Here is a 20,922-nt window from a genome sequence, read left to right as displayed (position 1 = left end):
AGAAATGCTAATTTCTTCCCAGAAATGGCTTATAAATTACATCACTCAAAAAACCAGACCAGACTTGGGACAATGTTCCCTTCACAGACATCACAAGTTCAAGAGCAAATGCTTGAGCCCTGTCCTGAAATTTAAAGTAGGAAAGTCCAGAAGTCCAGTTTAGCCCTGTTAAAAAGAAAACCACAAGCCCAAAATGGCATCACTTGCTTGTGCTAAAAGCCCATGAAACCAAACTTAGACTCAATACCTAACCTAACCGCAGTTTCGACCTTCCTCAGAAATAGTTTGAAATTTTCTGATCAGCACCAATGAGATAATCTGTCACAAGGGTCCTCTCCATCCACCTCTCCCTTCTCCCCTCCCCCACTACAGAGGAAGAAGAGGCAATATGCATGATAAAACCCTTGCTGGTCCTTTCCATCCAAAAAGATGTCCTGGCCTAAAAATAATCATTTCTTTTCTTTGGTAATAGCTCCCTGCCCCATCCTTCTTCCTATAAAAACCTTCCATTGTGTACAACACTTCTGAGAGCCCTCTAGTTCTAGTTAGGTGGATGCTGTCCTCATGAATTGCCTAATAAAGCCATTCAGACCTTCCAATTTACTCAGTTGAATTTTGTTTTTAACCCTTCCAGGTTTCCAACTCCTTCTTTGTCTAGGGGTCTTCTAATGCTTACAGGATTTAACTTGTTAACAGGGTCTAACTTTCCGCAGGGAGGCAGTGCTGAGTAGAAACTGGACTTGCCGGTCACATTAAAGCACATAAGTTGGCCAAGATCCCCTAATTGTGAAGCAGCCATAAAACCCAAGTATCTGTGTCCCTGCAATGGTTCCCCTCTGAGTAGTGGGCTATCAACAATAGGACAGGCAGCAGACAGGCTCCTAGGAAACTACATTCGGGAGGAACTCCCAGCCTCCTGCTCTTTCAAAGGAGCACCCTAATCTTCTACTTTTATTCTTTGCTATTTCATTTTATGACTTAAAAGAAATAGAAGAAAAATTACATTGCAAGAAAATTTAAACCTAGAGCAAATAATGAGAGAGTGAAAGTCTTTACTGTTTAAGTGAACAGTATACAGGGAGCACCCAGACAGTGATGTTTTGAATGAAATTATGCTTCCGTCTTGTTTCAGTGTTTTACTGCTATAGGGAAAGAGGAAAGTCTACCCTTCCACAGCCATTCTCCCACCCACAGAGTAATCTGCAAAGTTTCTGTATATCAGAACATCACTGTCACCCAGCATTTTGTTGAAGAGAGTTTAATCCATCCAGGGAGTTTAAATTGGATTATCCCAGTAGGAAAGGGATGGGCATTTTGAGAGTAAGGGATTATCCCAGTGAAGGGCTGGTATAACGGGGTGGGGGAGTGACCAGCCAGTGACGAGTGATGAAGACATGAGTCTGGATTCTGAATCTAGTTGTCTTGGACTTTGCCTGGTGTGCGTAAGGTTAAAGATGGCCCCGGCCCTGTGGACCCAGGCTGGGAGTTAGGTAATGTTTTATCCCCTTGAAAGCCTGCCCTCAAACAGCCAGAGTGTGTAGGTCAGAAAGGTTATCCACCACCACGTTACTCTGTTTATTTTCTTTTTGTCATCCCTGAGTCTTGGGTCAACCCCACCCCTACTCTGTCCCCCACGAATTAACAGAAAGGAGCAAACCCCCGGTTGGGTCACGGTGATAAGAAGAGCCAACCGCGCCCCACCCCGCCCCGCGTTAGCAGCTGGAGGTAACCTCAGAGAAGAGCCTGTTCCCTCCTCTCCACGATTTTCCCTCCCGCGAGAACTTCTGCACCGAGAATGGGCCTGGTTTTACAGATAAGGCCGAGCTTGCAGCTGAGACGAAGCGCTGTCGGGAGTGCTGCTCTTCCTTCTTTGTAGCGTTCTTGTGATGGTTAACGGAGCTGATTAAAGTGCAAGGCACAGAGTCTGGAACAACATAAGTACTCAATCAACGGTCTCCATTATTCTATCATGAGCCCGTTAGTTATAACTGGGGGTCGAAAAAAAATCAACGGAGAACCGGAAAGGTCTGCAAACGGGGCGGGACACTAGAACCTCGAATTGAGGGGGGGGGTGGCGGGGGAGAGCCCACACCAGCAGCCAATCCAGCTGTCCCGGGGAGGAAGAGGAGGAGCCACAGCCGCCCCCGGGACCTCGCTGCTCAGCCCCGGGCCGAGCGCCTGAAACCGCTCCGCTCCGCCGCTCCACGTCTCCACCCCGCCCGAGGCCGTCGCTCCTTCCTCGCGCAGCCATGGCCTCAGGTGCCACTCCCGCGGCCGTGAAGGTGAGATTAGTCGTCCCGGCTGCTGCGGTCCTCCGTGCCCTGTACGATCCCGCTCCCACCCGGGGAGACCACGCCTCTGGGCCGTGCGCCCAGCCAGTGCGCCCCCGCCGCGGCGGGGAGGGTCTGAGGCCGGTTAGCCCAGGGGCAGCGGGCGGGGGAGAGAGAACAATTGCAGCGTCGTCCCCCAGCCTTTGGTCTCAGCTGCATCCGCAGCGCGCAGGAGGTAGGCAAGCCCTTCAGAGAGGGACAGCGGACCGGTGCTGCGCCCGCGCCCAACCCTTCCCGAGCACCTTTCTGGGCAGATGCGTCTGGCCGGGGCTAGCGGGTGTGCCAGGTGGGTGGGCACCTGCAACCGCTGAGACGGGCTCCTTGAGCCCTGACCGACTTAAACGCTTCCGCTCTGACTTGGCTCTCTGCCCGCGGCCCACGTGGGAAAACTGCATGCTTGATCTTTTGCAAGCTTCCGGCTTTTTTGTGTGTTCTAAACTTAGGCCTTCTCTGCTTTGAGAACTCTTGAGAGTTTTTTAGAACACCGAAATGGAGTATGGGAATACTGGGCCACTCTCTGTTTGGAGGCCTCTGGCTTTAAACTGCTTTGTTGGCAACCTTGAAAGTTAGGGATCAGTTTCCTTGTGCCCTTGGTCCTCAGAGGTCTCGGTACAAGGCATCATTGTGCAGTGGGAGCTTTGGCCGGAGGAGGGCACGAGTTCCGAGGATTGCAACAAGTTTCCCTGGGACTTTGACGCACTTCTTCCTGGTTGATGCATCGCAGGGAGAGACTGTAGAATTATAGTACACAGAAATAAACAGGATCAAAGTTAAGATCTCTTCCAGGCTGTTTATGATCAGCTAAAAACTCAGTTGACTTGTTCGGCTTTAGAAACTCTTGGCCGTGAGATAGGAAGGTCCGTCGCCTTCAAGTATCTCTCTTGACTCCGCGTTTTGTGTTCAGTTCCCCCTGGAGAAGGCAAATCTCTGAGATCAGTATGTAATCAACCAGAGTGATTAGCTTAGTAGGCCCTTGCAGCTTTCAGACACTTGATGTCAGGGGGTGGGTTGGGGAGAGTTGCAGTCACATTTAGATACTATATTCCCTTTGCCATTTTGAAAAAAATCTTGCATTAAACAAATATTGTAGAATGCCTCTTCCTTATCAGTCATGGAAAACAAAGCAGAATTTTTATGAAGCTCTTTTTCATTTCAGTAAAATGGGAACATTACTGCAGGATTTGCTGAGACGTTAGAATTGTGTTGTCTTTCTAGCACATGGCTGAAACTTATTAAATGGTAGTGCTTCTAAGTGAGGGAGCTGAGATTAATTTTGAACATCTTTTCTCCAAAAATTAAATTATGATAGACTACAGCTTTCAGTGGACAAGCAGGAAACTATCGCCTTTCCCTTACAAGAATACACTTAGAGTGACATTAAAAATAGAGAGCAGTGGTATTTAAAACAGTCTCACTTTAACCTGGTTTCGCATTCTCCCTACCACACAGTTTCCCTGTAAAATTAGTGCAGTGCATTTAAGTGCAGAATGGGCACTGTGATTACAGCCCTGATGTAAATATTGAATGATGTATATTTTTGTTCTTGGCCAGCTGCAGAATATAAAATTAATAGGTACAAATAGTGCTAGGCCTGCCTGCTGATTTTTCTCTTTGGGGTTAGAACAGGTGAAAATTTTGCTGTTGCAAATCCATGATTCCTACACCACTTCTGCCAGACTGCTGAGGCAACATCCTATATAGAAAACATGAAATGCTAGTGTCCAGCGCAAAATAAGCTAATGAAAACCGTATCCTATCCCCAGATCATAAAATATAGAGCTGGAGTGTTCCTTAAGACCATATAACCACAGAAACCTCTTTTTGTGGACATAAAGCTGAGGCCCAGAAAGGTCACCTAAGGAGTCCAGAATTATAGTTGGACCTAGATAGTGATAGAATTGGCTTAGAGCCTGGCATTCCACCAACTAGATGTTGTGAGCCATTTCTGAAATCTGACATGTGGTCCCTGTGCCCTGTTTTATTCTGTTGACAAAGGTCATGCAGCCTTAAGGAAAAGGGAGTGTAGAGTGTTTGCATGAAGCAAGCTGCCTGCCGAGTGCCCAGTGGACACTCTCCCATAGTATTAGTAGCAGCCACTGTCTGGGAGGACCTCAGGGAGACAGTGTCCTCCGGCAACAGCCACGGGCAGTGGCATGCTTGGCCATGTAGAGGGCTGAACCGATCTCTGGCATTCTGGAGGGCTCCTGTAATGGGCCATGGCTCCCCTAGGCAGCTGCCCAGCTTTTACTCTGAGGGATTAAAAATAAGTCTTGTTTACATGGTTGCTATGACAAGGAGGGGATATGGTCCCATCATAGTTGGGTAGTGGGCTATAAACAAAATGGTATCAATATTAAGGGGGACGGTCAAGTCTAGACTGGAGAACAGGCCTTTGAAGCTCTCTTTTTCGATGGCTGAGTGCGGCCAGCAAAGGCCTTCACACTGAAAGTCCTTGAGTGACCTTGAGAAACTGGTGGACAACCCACAGGCCCCAGTTAGAAACCAAATGACCAATGAGCCTTCATTTTTTGCCTAGAGACACAATGCCATTTGGGGCATGACAATTCCTCCCTTAGTATAACTGTCCTGAGCATTGTAGGACATAGAACACATCCTGGGTCCCCTCTCCCCAAAAAATGCTGGTAGCACTCCCTCCAGTCATTGTGGCAGCCAGAAATTTCCCCGTGGATTTCCAGGCACCTCCCAGGAGAGCCTCAGCACTTGGTTGAGGACCCCTGGGCTATAAATCCCTGAGACAGAGACCGCCTGGTGAGGAGATGAAGAAGCAGCCAGGTTGGTGTCCTGAGCAGCAGAGAAAAACAGAGATGGGGGCTTTTTTGCTGTTGCTTTGAGAAAGGTGTGTGTGTGTGTGTGTGTGTGTGTGCGTGCGTGCATGCATGTGTGTGTGGCTGCTTTGGGTCTTCATTGCAGCGCGTGGGCTTCATCTTGAGGTGGCTCCTCTTGTGGAGCACGGGCTCTAGGCACACAGGTTTCAGTAGTTGTAGCACGTGGGCTCAGTAATTGTGGCTCACGGGCTCTAGAGCTCAGGCTCAGTAGTTGTGGCGCACAGGCTTAGTTGCCCCGCGGCATGTGGGATCTTCCGAGACCAGGGATTGAAGCTGTGTCCCCTGCATTGGCAGGCGGATTCCTATCCCCTGCACCACCAGGGAGATCCCTGAGGAAGGTTTTTTGATTGTGATTATAATCATGGTATTCTAGTCTGTGCCTCAAAAGCATCTAAAGCAGTAGTTCTCAAAGCCTGTGCTGCATCTGCACCCTCCCGGGAATTTGTTAGAAATGCAGATTCTTTGGCCCTTCCCCAATCCTGCTGAATCTGAAATGGGGAGGTGGGCAGCAAATTGGATTTTCAAGAGCCTCAGTATATTCAGGTGCCCGCTAAAATGTGATAACCATTGGCCGTGGAGCTTTGAAAAGGCTGGGCATCTGCATTTTTAACAAGCTCCTCAGGTGTTTCTTAGTGAACTAGTTTCCTTGGCTGCTGTCACAACCACCACAAACTGGATGGCATAGAACAACACAGGTGTAGACACTTAACAATTCTAGCAGTCAGAAGTCCAGAATGAGTCCTATGGAGCTAAAATCAAGATGTCAGTAGGGCAGGTCCTCTTGGAGGATCTAAGGGAGTATCTGTTTCCTTGCTTTTTCCGGCTTCTAGAGATCACCAGCGTTCCTTGGCTCTGGGCCCTACATTACATCGCCTTTTCTCTCCCTGCTTCCATCATCACATCGCCTTCTTCCTCATTTGACCTTCTTCAAAGGACCCTTGTGATTACATTTAGGGTCCACCCACATAATCCAGAATCATCTCCCCATCTCAAAATCATTAATCACACAGGTAACATGCACAGGTTCTCATAATTAGAATGCTGAGAGGCTCTCTTGCAGGAGCCATTATTCAGCCTATGATGCTCAGCTAGCCCAGATTTTAGAAATTATGATCTGGGCCCTAGTGCAAGGGTGCTCAATTATGGCTACACGTTAGAACCACCTGAGGAGCTTTAAGAACAATAACAACTCTGTCTTGCTCAATTAGAATATCTGGAATCTGGGACCTGGGCTTTGGTACTGAAAGCTCTCCTGGGGATTCTAGTATCCAGCAGCTGACCCAGGAGGAGCACCAGGAAGAATCCTATGTCCTTCCACAAGTGAAGGAGAGTGCTACAGAGTACAGTAAGCTTGGAGGAAAATCCTCCTCAAAAAGTCACTGACCACTTCAGGAGGTGAATTGTATCTTCAAAGAGGGTGTCTACCCATTAGAATAATATCTTGACTTTGCAAGGAGAGGTTGGTTAAATAAAAACCACGGATGTTCTGAACCTGAAGTTATTTTGGATTAGCACTCCCCCCACCAAGACCTCATTTAACTTTAATTACCTCTTCAAAGACCCTATTTCCAAACATAGTCAAATCCTGCTCTTTGATGATCGCTAATCATCAAAGAAAGGCAAATCAAAACCACAATGAGATCATCTCACACCTGTCAAAATGGCTATCATCAAAAAGTCTACAAATAACAAATGTTGATGGAAGCAACCTAAGTGCCCATGAGCAGATGAAAGGATAAAGGAGTGGTATATATATACACAATGGAATATTAGCCATAAGAAAAGAATGAAATTCTCCACTTCATGGAGTGCTAGGTTCCTCCATGTAGTATAAAGTGATGGTGAGCGGCTGTTTAAACCAAGTGGGGTATGTGAAATCTCCTGTGGCTGGTACCAGGGGAAGTGGACACAGGGTAGGGGTTGGTGTGAACCCTTTTGGTATCGTTGGAAGTAACCATTCTGGCCAGGTAAGACAACATTTAGATAAAATGCTTACAGTCTCAGAGAGGAAGTCAAACCATCTCTTCTTTTTGAGGAGTTTGGCTTTGTGGTCTGCAAGTGGAAAAGTGTGGGATGAATCAACTTGCTGTTAAAATCTAGCAATGGCCTTGATGGACCAGGCGGTCCTTATTTCAGAACTTTATCTTGTGTAGTGAAGAAGTCCTGGCTGGGCAGAATTGGCCCAGAAATTCCATCTCAGACCTTGAACACTTTTCCTAAGCATTTTTAGGACTGCTTGGACTGAGGGCGATGCCTCTGGCCTAGAAAGCCTGGTAAGTATGCATGAGGTCGTGCATGGACAGCCCCCTTCCTTACAAGGTGGGTCACTCAGCTGCCGAGTTGCTGTTTCCATGCTTGCTCTGTGACCTTCGTCCAGAACTTGAACTCTGAGGATCAGTTTCTTCATAACATGGAGACAAATTTCTAATAGGTTGTGGTGTTTATCAAGGATTCCAGGGGATACTGGGAGGTAGTACATCATAGTGGTTGAGTATGAAAGACCTGGGTTCCAATCCCAGCTTTGCTCTTTATAATTTGCTCTTTGGACAAATTTCTTTTAAGTTTTGTGTTTCTCTTTCCTCTTTTATAAAATGGGTGTTACACTGTAGGGCCCATCTTACAGGGTGGATGTGAAAATTAAATGAGGTAAGGCCCCTGGAGAACTTGGCCACAGTGCCTGTGACATGTAAATGCGAAGACACAGTTACTTTATCAAGGCAGGTACTGAGCTGACCATTTGAATTTAGAGGCTGGAGGGGAATGACAGTTAGGCCACTAGTGCTTGGGAGTTTCGTCCCATAGTTATACTTTACCATGGAGCCAGCAGGTGGCGACATTGCCACATCTTGGCACTGCTGGCCTCCGTCTGCAGCAAGAAAAAGGTTAGCGATGGAGTTTCCTAGTGTGGCTGTACTCAGTTGCTACACTTGTCCTGTGTCCCTTCCAAGATATGGGTTTTGAGAAACAACTTGAGCCAGTTTGACTGGACGGGCTCTCCTGCAGATAATTCCAGTGCCAGAGAACACATCCTGGCCTTTCTGACGAGCTGTAATGGCTCTTGTTTTCACACCCAGTACTAAATATTCCTCACTGAGGGCTGAGTTAACAGCTACCCAGTGCATGGTCATCATGCAGCCAGCGTGGTTTGGGCTGAAGCTTGGGGCTGCTGAGGGTGGGCTCCAGGGCACTGAACTTCAGCAGGACCCCAACTGGCATTTCTTATTCACTGCTGTGAGGCTGGGCTGGCTTGCCTAAACAGAGGGTGGTTTCAAAACCAAGTCTGGTTTGTTTTGTATATACGAGTGTGAATCCAGTGTTAAATCCAGAATGCGAGATGCCGTGGCCCAGGGGAACGGCCAGAAACAGCCAAGTCAGAGTGGTAGTATTTAAAAAAAAAAAAGGAAGCAAAAAAACACCAAACATTTCCATGAGTAGAAGAGTCCCCAGAGGGTAGGCTGAGAGTAATTTCAAAGTCAGCAACTCAGTTCGGTGGTCTGAGGTGATGACATGGGCTGGACCCCATGTTCATTACACCCCCTACCCCATCCCAACTATGATCTGTGGTGCTTCGGCCTTACATGAAATGATAAAGACACCAGCTACAGGAAGGGTTAGGATTTCATAAAATAGTGTGATTTTAAAAATTTCTACTGAACTGAAATGAATTTAAACCCACTGACGTAAGTGAACACTTCTGTTGATTTGAAAACTGCAGTCCTGTATTGGCTAGTCTCTACCTACGATGTTAAGTTGTAACAAAGAAAAATGTTGACTTGCTGTAGAATATGTAACCTGCTGTGGTTTCAACAATGTACCACAAGGTGGCAGCAACTTCGAAAACTGGTTTAGCCACTTGAAGTCGTGGGATGCTTTCCAAGTACTAAATCATGTAACCTGCAGTTCTTTGTAAAAATCTTACTCAGTCGCCCTTTTTCTTATTTTGTTGATTTATTTTTCTAGGAAATAGGGCCAGAGAGGTAACTATTTTCCCACATACTAGTATAAATCAACTGTGTAACCTGATCTCAAAATTATTTAATTCAGATGTTCAGTTAATTTTTAACATTGGAGTTTTGTTCTCAAGGAGCTACTTTCTTTGAGTAGAAATTTTACTCAAGTGACAATAGATTTAAAGCTGTTCATTGAAAAAACATGCTCACGTGACTTTTTATTAGGTTTCTAGTAAAGAGTCATCTCTGTAGCCTGTTGCTGACAATTTAAATAGTATTTTTCCTTTAGGAAGTATCAACCCAGGGAAACCTTCCTAATGATTTCAGTTATTTCATTTTTAGTTAACAGTTTATTAATATATTTAGTTATCTCTGTAATTGTTTTTGTTCAGTTGTCTTAATCATCAAATTAGATTAACTCTATAGGGTAATATCAGGGTTTTTAAACTCAAATTACTTCCTGAAGATGAGGACAATTAAGTTAATGTCTAGAAAATGCAATATGACACTTAAAAATAATTTGGAACTACAGACCTTTGAATTACTTACTTACATTTACATGTATATGAATGACAGTTGGATTTCATAAATATAAATGAGGCTAACTTTTCATGCTATTCCAGATTCCTCTATCTGTGATCCCTTACAGCTCTGATTTTAGTGGCATAGGAAAGAAAATCTCTCGTTTCTTTATCAAGTACGGTAATGAGGAGAAATCCTTACCAAATGGAAATGCTGAATATTTTCTATCCTAGTTGTTTTTTGAACATTTATTCCATCACGCATTTAGTAGAGATAATAAAATTGGTTAGAAAGTACTTTCTCCAACCATATTTACCTATTTTTAGGTTTGGCTTTATGATTTAAACTAGTTGAAGTACGTTTCCATGCTAATTTGTTATTCAAATAGTCAGCAAAAATGTGATTTAGTCCAAAAAGATGACTCATGCTTTGGTTATTTCTGGAATATAGAAGGCTTTCGAATGTTTGCTGAATAAATGACTGCTTTTCAGGAATGTTCAGATTTTTAAAACAACTAGGGCTTAGCAGGAATGGAGAAGAGCATATGAGTATGGATAAACGAATTTGCTTAAAATAATCATTTTGTTTCTACTGCAAACTGATCAAATGTGATATCTTTTTATTGTCTCCTTCAGATTGGAATAATTGGTGGGACAGGCCTGGATGATCCAGAAATCTTAGAAGGAAGAACCGAAAAATATGTGGACACTCCATTTGGCAAGGTTAATATCCAGTTAGTGGAGACATACTAGCTTTTTTCTTTCTCCCTGCTGCCTTGATTTTTAAGTTAAAAAATTTTTTTAAATTGCTTTTGTCTTGGCAGCACAGGGCTGCCTGCCCCAGGCTGAGAGAGGCCAGGAGTTCTGTTATTGGGTTCTGCCAACTGAGACAGTATCCCTGAGATTGCCTTGGACTTGACTACTGAGAACATGGCTTTTAAATGTGTACAAATAATTTCTTAATTATACCCCTAGAAGCCAGATGCTCATTTCAAACACAGGAACTGTACTCTCCAGATCACTGCATTCAAATCAGCTTCTAATTTGGGGCCTATCGGTCATACCACAGTCTTTAACAAATGGGAGGAAATATCTAATGGCCTTTTCTTAGTACACCCTGGCCCAAAGGGGGATTTTGGGGGGGACTGAGAACACAACTGCATAACTGAATTGGAAATAAAACACTCCTTTTCTATTAAAAGGAGGCTGGGGCTTCCCTGGTGGCGCAGTGGTTGAGAATCCGCCTGCCAATGCAGGGGACACGAGTTCGAGCCCTGGTCTGGGAAGATCCCACATGCCGTGGAGTGACTAGGCCCATGAGCCACAGTTGCTGAGCCTGCACATCTGGAGCCTGTGCTCCGCAACAAGAGAGGCCGCGATAGTGAGAGGCCCGCGCACCGCGATGAAGAGTGGCCCCCACTTGCCGCAACTAGAGAAAGCCCTCGCACAGAAACGAAGACCCAACACAGCCATAAATAAATAAATAAATAAAATTTAAAAAAAATAAAAAATAAAAATAAAAGGAGGCTGTTTAGTTCTCCCAGCCCTTGTGTCATCCAGCCAGGGTGAGGGTGTCTGCCTTCTCCTAACTCCATAGGGCTACTTCCAAATGCTGTGGTTCCTCTGATCCTCCTGCGAAGATCCCTGTATTTGGCAATCCCAACCAAACCCTCCTTTTCAGCCAAGTCCTTAGATTTGATCCCATATCCTCCAAGTCCTGCCGTCAGCTTGCTCACTTCTTAGACTCATGTTTTCTTAACCTCCTAGGTTCTCAGACCTTTTCCTCCATTACCTGAGGTCATCTTGTGGCCATCTTAGACCTGGTTAACACAGCAAATGGTTCCAGTGCTGAGTTCTTAAATTCCCTGATAGTGGCCTCCTATTCCTTTCGCATTTCACCCACACCTGTTGTTGAACCTGCCAAATAGCCTTGACACATCTGTGTATGATCAGTGTGGTGTCAAGAGTCCCCAGGGGTGCTTGCTACAAATAGATCTTACTAAATGGTACCTACCCACGCATGCTTCTAAGTCTTACGAATCTCTGTACTGGTAGAGAGGGCTCAGTAAACATTGAGTGACTAAGTTGATCCATCAAATCTAGACTCTTTTACTTCTTTGAAATATACCCTCAGACCCCAAGTTTCTATGAATCCTACTACAAGTGAACAATTGAAATGGCAGCTTTTTGATTGTTTCTATATGTGTTTTTAAATCACTGACTTGTAACCATTTTTCACTATGTGCAGCCTTCTGATGCCTTAATTTTGGGGAAGATAAAGAATGTTGATTGCGTCCTCCTTGCAAGGTAACGTATTTCAAGCTTTTGAATGTTACTACCAAAGGACATTTTAAATTTAACTTAAATTCTGAAAAGAGTAATGATGCAGGTATGAGTTTTTAATGTGTTGGTGGAGCCATAGCATCTGAGTCATCTTTATCGCTTATGGTTTCGGGGTAGGTTTTACTGACTTTGGAGATTAAAGATCTTGCCCATCCCCCCTTAGGTTGGGAAAATGTTTAGAACAATCCAATGAGTGATGCAATGATTTGACTAAACTTGAAGCTCTGCTTTCAGTTCTAGCTGCAAGAGGAAATGTTTTCTTTTGTTCTTTTCTGTCTTTTATCTTCTAGTTAACAAGATCAAGAGAAACTGCTTCATTCATGACCCCTTGTGTAGTAATAGTTCTGGATTTGTGGGGAGTGGGTTTCAGGTCGCTGAGGTGGGTTCTCTGTGGTGTCTACACCCTTATTGCCTTGACAAGGCTCATGCTGTTCCCTAAAGACAAGAGCAAGTCATTTTATCACACAGTTAGAAATTAGTCAGACTGCATGTATTAGCTTTCTATTGCTGCATAACAAATGACCACAAATTTAGCAGCCTGAAACAGCATACATTATCCCCCAGTTTCCAGGTAACCGGAGTGTGGGCACAGCTCATCTGGGTCCTCTTCAGGGTCACACAAGTATATATTGTGTCACATGGGTATATTTAAGTGCTTGTTCTTATCTGGAGCTCCAGGTCCTCGTTCAAGCTCACGTAGGAGTTGGCAGAACTCAGTTCCTCAGGGTTGAAGGACTGAGGCTGTCAGTTCCTAGAGGCTGTCCATGTTCCCTGCTTTGTGGCCCTCCCCGTGGGCAGTTCACGAGACAGCAGCTTGCTGCTGCAAGGCCAGCAGGAGGGCCAGGTAGCGCATGCTGGCAGGCTGGGGCCTGATCATGGGAGTGACTCCCAGCACCTTCCGCTGTGTTCTGTTGGTTGGAAGCATCTCAGGTCCACCCACAGTCGAGAAGGAAGGAATTATTCAGAGCATGAAAATGAAGACCACCCTAGGGTCTGTCTGCCACACTGCATTTTTGAAACGGAAGTGGCTTTGCTGAGTCCAGTAAAACTAAATTTTAGTTCTAGATGGTCGCATAGGGTTGATTTCAGGCAACCTTCTTTGTTGGTCTGTGGTCATTGCTGGATAAACACTTAATTTTTTCCAGACTGTAAGAGAAAATGGTTCGTGTTGTAGCCCCATGGTGAAGGTTTTATACTCTTGCCAGCTGAACTAAAGTGTGTCAGACTGTGAACCACTCTATGCAGTGGTTCTTAACTCCTTTTGATATGTGAATTTCTTTTGAAAATCTAATCAGAGATTTGGAGACCAGCCTTAGAAAAATGCATGTACAGGAGTCCCCTCTTATCCACGGTTTCAGTTACCCATAGTCAACTGTGGTCCAAAAGTATTAAATGGAAAAGTCTAGAAATAAACAATTCATAAGTTTTAAATCTTGTGCCGTCCCACCCCCTCTGCTCGGGTCAGGAGTCATCCCTTTGTCCAGCGTATCCACACTGTGTACACTACCCACCTGTTAGTATAGGAAAAAAACATAGCGTATATAGAGGTCAGTACTATACGCAGTTTCAAGCAGCCACAGAGGGGTCTTGTAACGCATTTCCTGTGGATAAGCGGGGACTACCATACTTTCTGGGCATTCATGGACTTCCACCTTCTGAGAGGTCGTTTATGACCTTGGGGTAAAAACCCTGATATGCTAATGCTTGTCTGCAATTATGTACAAATTATTTCCATATTCTTAATTCTGTTGTTGGTGATCAGAAGAGACATTAAAGTTTATTTCAAAATATCAGTATGGAATGATACAAGGGATACTGGATAGCAACCCTGTGGTGCATGTTTTTATTATCCATTTTACAGATCAAAAAAAAAAAAAACACTGGGGGCTGAGAGAGCTGAGTGATTTTGATGAGGTCACACAGCTGGTATGTGGCAGAGCTAGGATTTGAACCCAGGCAGTTTTACTTCAAAGCCCAAACTTTTAATCATTATCGTACAAAGTGAGATTTTTGTGTGGTGTTACTTCCTTGAAAGCCTGTTTCTGCATTATCACATGTGAAGACCACTGGTCTCTTGACACTTAGCCTTCCTGTGGCAGAACATTACCTGTGATGTTCGTACTTTTTCAAGCAGCTCAGGATAATTTTAACTCTCTGTGAAATACTGCTTATAAATATACTCTCTAACGTGTGAATTTTTAAAAATAATTTTAGAAATCAAGTTCCCGTTACTCGCTGTTTACTGGCACACTGGGTGGGTGGGTGTGGGGGGGTATGTGTGAGAGAGATAGGGGGAAAGAGTGTGTGTGTAAGTACTCAGTTTTTCGTCCAACAGATTGAACTACTCATATAGCAAGTCCAGTTCTAGGTACCAGCAGGGAAGACAGATAAGGGCCTCACCGTCTCAGGGCTGATGCTAGTGGGAAAGATGGACACTGAGAAGGAAATACATAGTTTGAGTGGCCAACAGGTGCCAGAAAGAAAAATAAGGTCAGGGGGTAGTGATGTGATGGAGATGCAGTGGTCGTGGAAAGCACTCCTCTGGCGAGGTGATGTGCGAGCCAAGGCTAAGCAGGAATGAGTGTAGCTAAGCAGCGAGGCCAGTTAGGCTGAGCCCCGGTGGGAAGGGATAAAGGTAAGGACTGACGTTGCCGTTTGTAGGCTGGGCCCAGATGATACGAGCGCCATGGCAGAGTATTTGGATTTTGTTTGAAGCGTGACACGAAATCATCAGCGGTTGTGTTAAGTGTGGGGCTGCCATAACAAGGTGCCACAGACTGAGTGGAAACAGAAATTTGTTTCCTCACAGTTCTGGAGGGTAGAGGTCGGAGATCAAGGGGTCAGCAGGGTTGGTTCCTTCTGAGGTTGGGAGGGAAGGATCTGTTCCGGGCCCCTCTCTTTGGCTTGTACCTGACTGTCTTCTCCCTATATCTTCACATGTTCTTCTCTGTGTATGTCTGTGTCCTTTTATAAGGACGCCATTCGTGTTGGATTAGGACTCACCCTAATGACTTCATTTTAACTTAATTACCTCATTAAAGACCCTGTCTCCAAATACGGTCACATTCTGATGTACTGGGGGTTAGGATTTCAGCCTAAGAATTTGGAGGGGACATAATTGAGCCCATAACAGTAATGATGCGTGAGGTGATCCATTCTTGGACCATACCTGCTGATGTCAACATAAACAACTGGGAAATCTAATATTTTAAATGTTTCATTAATTTATTTGGGTGATCGGGCAGAAAAGAATAGAGAGATTAGACTGGAAACTTGAGTTTCTATTTTGGGTGTTTCTTCCATGGCACCTCTTGTTTTCCGTGTCATGGCTTATGAGAGACCAGATGCCTCAGATTCTGGGGTGTTGGTGCCCCACAGGATAGACATGGCACATTTTACTGGAGAGTGAATTCTAAGTAAGCTGTTACCTACTCTTGATAGGAAAGTAAAATATGAAATGTAAATTGAGTCTGCACTTTATTTATTTTTATTTTCAGCTGCATTGGGTCTCCGTTGCTGCGTGCGGGCTTTCTCTAATTGCGGCGAGCAGGGGCTACTCTTCTTTGCGGTGCACGGGCTTCTCATTGCGGTGGCTTCTCTTGTTGCGGAGCACGGGCTCTAGGCGCGTGGGCTTCAGTAGTTGTGGCACGTGGGCTCGGTAGTTTTGGCTCTCGGGCTCTAGAGCGCAGGCTCAGCAGTTGTGGCGCACGGGCTTAGGTGCTCCGTGGCATGTGGGGTCTTCCCGGACCAGGGCTCGAACCCGTGTCCCCCTGCACTGGCAGGCAGATTCTTAACCACTGCACCACCAGGGAAGTCCCGAGTCTGCACTTGAAAACCAAATAGTTTATATTTAAAGTAGGCTGGTTATTGCCTGGCCTGTTCTCACTCTTCCTCTGCCAAGGAAAGCATTTTGGTGGGAAGGGCTGGAAGGCACTGCTGTAAATGAGTTTTCTTTTCCAAGAGTATTAAAAATGCCCTGCTCACTCCTCTACCATATTTAATATATTTACTCTCTTTCCTTAGGCATGGGAGGCAGCATACCATCATGCCTTCGAAAGTCAACTATCAGGCGAACATCTGGGCTCTGAAGGAGGAGGGCTGTACACATGTCATAGTGACCACAGCTTGCGGTTCCTTGAAGGAAGAGATTCAGCCTGGTGATATCGTCATTATTGATCAGTTCATTGACAGGTGAGCAGTCATCTAAAATGCTCAGGCTCCTCCTGTACGATCGTTCCCAGCTCAAGTGGACTATGTGTGGGGACTTGGGGGAAAGGGGACACAGGCCCACAGATACAAAATAGAAGAATCATCATGAACGCTCAAGTTCCTAATTCCCAGCTTCAACATTTATCAGTTTGTAACTTTAAAAGAACTCTTTAAAAAACAAATTACTTAATATTTCCTTAGTATTAGATGTCTAGGCAGTGTTCTCTTTTTCCCTATTGTCTCACAGACTTTTTTTTTTTGTAGTTGGTTTGTTGAAATGAGGGTCCAGAGAAGCCTTTTTTTCTTTTTTGTCCTATAGTCTCCCCACATGCTGGATTTTACTGATTGCATCCTTAAGTCTCATTTAGTGTCTTCCCCTGTCCCCTGTGTTTACCGTAAACCAGTGCTTAACTCTAGAGGCCTGATCGGAACCAGGTTTGAATTCTTGGTGAGAATCTTTCTGCATCATATCAGGAGGCACGTAATGTCTGGTTGTCTTTTCGTGATGTTAAGATCAATAGTTGGTTCCTGAGCTAGGGATTTTCTGTTACTTAACTGCACAAGGAATCTATAATGTTCCTTTACCAAAATATTGGACTGCCAACAATAATGGACTGCCAAGATCCTGGGCTTTCTCTGCATTTAGAAGTAGTTGAAGAAGTCACAAGAAAATGGGTGGTCTCCTAGGGACCCCATCCTCATGCTGCTCCCACCTCCCATTCCTGGGGGAAGTAACCACTTCCCAGAATGCTCTGGATGGAGACAGGTAACTGCAGTCTGCTACTTGAGCCAGAGCGGTGGGGAGAAGTACCACAGAGAGTAAACCACTTGGTAGCTCCTATCAGCATTCCCCATCCATTCACCCAGACCATCACCTCAGTCCATCCTGCTCTTCCAGTCTGTTAACTCTGGGCTCGCTGTACCCAACGCCTCTCCTACCTCGTCTGTGTGTCTTCTGCTTTTCAGGTATTTAAATATTCCGTAGTCCATCAGAAGCATTGAATGTTTCCTGATGAAATGAAGCTATTAGCTTGAACCAAATGAAATTGCCTGTTCTAAGTTAGAAATGGTTGAATATCAGTAATTTCATGTGGTTCAACCTAATAAATAATGAGGGTAGACTAAAATCATTACATGCCCCTCCCCTTTCATTCTTCCTATCATTTTTCTGCACCTGACACTATATGTTTTTCATCTTCCCCTCTAGAATGTAAACCGTGTGAGGGCACGGACCCCATATGTCCTGTTTGCCACTTTATCCCCAACACCCACAATACTACCTGGCCCGTGGTTGCTCAGTCAGTAATTTTTTGAGTGACTGAATGAACATGATTGTTCGAAGGGAGAGGGAGGCTGGAGTTTGTGTTTAGGGGACATCTTGATCAAAATCTCTATGGCCGTCAAAGACATGTGTTTGGAGGTAATGACCTAAGAAAATGGGTGCAATGTGGTGTTTTTAATAATGCAGTGCACAAAACTCTAGAATGATGTGGATTTATAAAGTATGACAGATGGTACTGGAAAGAAAAGTTTGGCTTGGATACTAAGCCTGGGATTAATTTGTTACTTACATGGTGTAACTGTACACTGTTGCATTTCCCAGATCTTTTTCTCACATGTAGTAAATGTAGATGTTTCACATACTGGCTCTCAAGAAAGCAGGTGGGGCACAAAGAGAATAGAAAGAGAACAGGCGGGCTTCCCTGGTGGCGCAGTGGTTGAGAGTCTGCCTGCCAATGCAGGGGACACGGGTTCGAGCCCTGGTCTGGGAGGATCCCACATGCCGCGGAGCGGCTGGGCCCGTGAGCCACAATTGCTGAGCCTGCGCGTCTGGAGCCTGTGCTCCGCAACAAGAGAGGCCGCGATAGTGATCGGCCCACGCACCGCGATGAAGAGTGGCCCCCGCTTGCCGCAACTAGAGAAAGCCCTCGCACAGAAACGAAGACCCAACACAGCCATGAATAAATAAATAAATAAAAAAAATTTAAAAAAAAAAAAAAAAAAAAAAAAAAAAAGAAAGAGAACAGGCGTTGCCATCAGATCTGGTTTCTTTCTGCCTTGGCACTTATTAGTTGTGTGACCTTAAAATCTTCTGGTATCTGTTTTCTTCTATGTGCCATGTCTATAACCTGCCTCCTTAGTCTCGCCTTGGGAGTTCTGAGTCCCTAGCGAGTGCCTTTTATGGATCTAGCATGTGGTACCTGTCCAATAAATGCCTTTAGTGTGAGTCTGGGCTGGAGTATGTCTGCTAGTTAACATCACTTGGTAAAAACAGAAAAAAAGGTCTGTTAAAAGGAGGATCCCCTAAGTAAATAACATTTAGAATGAAATCTCAAATTTTGTATCAGTTACATATTGCAACAATAACATTTTTGATATATTAAGTTACATAAGGTACTAAAGCTCATTTTACCTGTTTCTCTTATACTGTTTTGATGTGGCTGCTAGAACATTTTAAATTACGTATGTGCCTTGCATTGTTTTGCTATTGGAGAGCATCTTCTAAGTGTTACTGCTGCTGTGTTGAGCTGTGTGGTTTCTGTTAACCAGGCTTGAGAATGTCTTACAGGAGAGGAGAATCAGAACTTTTTGCCTTGTGAGAAATGCCCTACATGTGTTGTACTGACAGCACTTTTTTATTTTAACAGAGTAAATCCTGGTGTGTTGAGGCAGGCATCTGAACCTCCACTTAGTGCTGTCATCAGACATGAATGGTGAGCTGCAGGCTATGCTGTTTGCAGCCTCAGTGCCCATAGCTGTAACCACAGCCCCAGAATGTTTGATAGGACTGCAGCATCCTGCAGAGGTGCACAGAGGATTAGAACTGTGGGAGCAGGAGCACTGAACTCTAGAAGGGTCATCTTGGCTCTGTTTGGCCTCAGGCAGATCACTTTACCTATGTGGGCCTTGGTCCTCTCTTCAAAATTACAGGTTGAACTCCATCACTTAAGCTCCTTTTCCTTGCACTGTCCATGGGTTCTTCTCCAGGGATTGATCTGGAAACACGTATTTGCTTACTACTGCTATAACTTTGCCAGCACATCATCTTAGAAAAAATATCCTATCCTAAAGTGTCTTCAAAGACTAGAGGGACTGTTTTAATCTCCCTGACATACATTTGTGATAAAGAATCAAAATGGAATAGTATGGCTATCCTTTTTTAACAGATGGCAGAACTAGAGCATCTTGCTTTCTCTGCCCTCAGTGCTCAGCATAGGGGAAAAAAACACCAACCTGGCTTGTCAACCATGCCGTGCATACCTTAGAAGTCATTAAGATTTAAGAGTGACAGGTAGCTTTGATTTTTATGGTTGTTTTAAAAATCATTAGATTTCTATAAGCTGAAAATGAAAAATACCCTTGAAGGTGTCTGACAGGCTGAAAGCTCTTTTAAGAAAATAAGATCATTCTCTTCTGAAAATCATTGGGTTTGCTTATGCTACATCCCAGCCTGTGAAAACTTGAAAGCCTCGGCGTGAGAAAAGGGGAATCCTGGGTGTGGCTGACCTGGAGAAATCAGGACAGCAGACAGGTGGGGCGAGGAGTTGGTTCCAGTATTTTTGGGTGTGTGTACTCAGTCCTTGCATCTGTTTCTCAAACATGCAAGGAAATAACCTTTGCTAATATTTAAAGTGAAAGTAATCTTTCATTTGTGATTAGGGCTGCTGTAGAAAGGAAAATGTATGTGGATCTAGAACTTAAATGCTGAAAGAATGTGTTCTCTGGTCATTTTCCCATGTGTATTGCACAGTGACAGGTTTCCTGACTCTTCCCTTATCCTGGATCCCATGTGCAATATTCTTCACAAACCAAACATTTAAAATAGTAATTCATACCAAGAACTTGTAAGAGGCTCGCCCACAGTAAGTGTCCTCAGTGCCTGCCTTGGGCCTCCTGATGTACTGGGTTTGATTAATCCCTTTCTTCTACTTGGTGGAGGTCCCCACCATCAGAGCCATAAGTCATTTGGCAATTCATGATAAAACATGGTTAAGAATGGGTCTTGTTCTGCTTCTTAACCATTATTAAACAGTCCATGTGAACTGGGGAGAGAATGTGTCTGACCTTTCATCTGTTTTAGGATTGTGAGGCTATTTCTACTTTAAAAGGATCTTATAAGGGAGACACTCCCAAGATTCATAATTTGGGGTAGTTCTCCTGTGGTACAAACCTCTGCCCGTGCAGGGTACATCTGGCTCTCACAGTGTCTCTGGTGGGGAAGCAAGACTGTCTGAGTGATGGAGAGAAAAGACCTCATAGGGAATCCAAGTTGATCCCCCGCCCCAGAATCTGGCTTTGCACATGAAACTGAGACAGAAATCTGAAAGCTTAGCTACTCTCAGGGTTCCACTAAGGCTTTTCAGATTGTTTCTCTACTGTGCTTTACACCTGCCTGCATCCTTGTGTCTTCTGATCTCCTGTATCTATTTGCCACTGTCCAGGAAGCAGCTGGGACAGCCAGCGGCTTTACTTGCTCAGTGGTTCTGCTGTTACCTCCCTTCCTGCTGGTAGAAGCACCTCCCTCCTTTGAGCCCAGCAGGATCAGTGGTAGGTGTTTTATGAAGCTGGATCCTCCCTGCCTGTGGTTTGGTGAGGGCTCCATATAAGACTAACCAAATTCTGAGACAAGACTTAGAAATTTAGAGGCATAACTATGCATTTACTTGGCTTTTGGTTTGTTTTGTTTTTGCTTTTCAGCCTTGCAGGTAAAGACATAACCATC

General features: G+C 44.7%; 1 protein-coding gene across 2 annotated transcripts in view; it reads left to right on the top strand.

Moving 5' to 3' along the window:
* Positions 1–2,133: 2,133 nt before the first annotated feature.
* MTAP (methylthioadenosine phosphorylase) overlaps positions 2,134–20,922 on the top strand; it is a 39,426-nt gene continuing 20,637 nt past the window's right edge. Inside the window, exons 1-4 of one of the 2 annotated variants that reach the window (XM_059926386.1) lie at positions 2,134–2,282; positions 10,284–10,370; positions 11,896–11,954; positions 16,014–16,181. In XM_059926386.1, the coding sequence (XP_059782369.1) occupies positions 2,250–2,282; positions 10,284–10,370; positions 11,896–11,954; positions 16,014–16,181 (347 nt within the window). In that variant the 5' untranslated portion in view covers positions 2,134–2,249. The remainder of the gene's footprint in view (positions 2,283–10,283; positions 10,371–11,895; positions 11,955–16,013; positions 16,182–20,922) is intronic. The other variant, XM_059926387.1, reaches the window with a different exon arrangement.

The sequence above is a fragment of the Balaenoptera ricei genome, chromosome 6, assembly GCF_028023285.1.
Source record: "Balaenoptera ricei isolate mBalRic1 chromosome 6, mBalRic1.hap2, whole genome shotgun sequence".
NCBI lineage: Eukaryota > Metazoa > Chordata > Mammalia > Artiodactyla > Balaenopteridae > Balaenoptera > Balaenoptera ricei.
The sequence above is the reverse complement of the archived record's forward strand: the minus strand, read 5'-3'. Positions and strand labels throughout refer to the sequence as shown.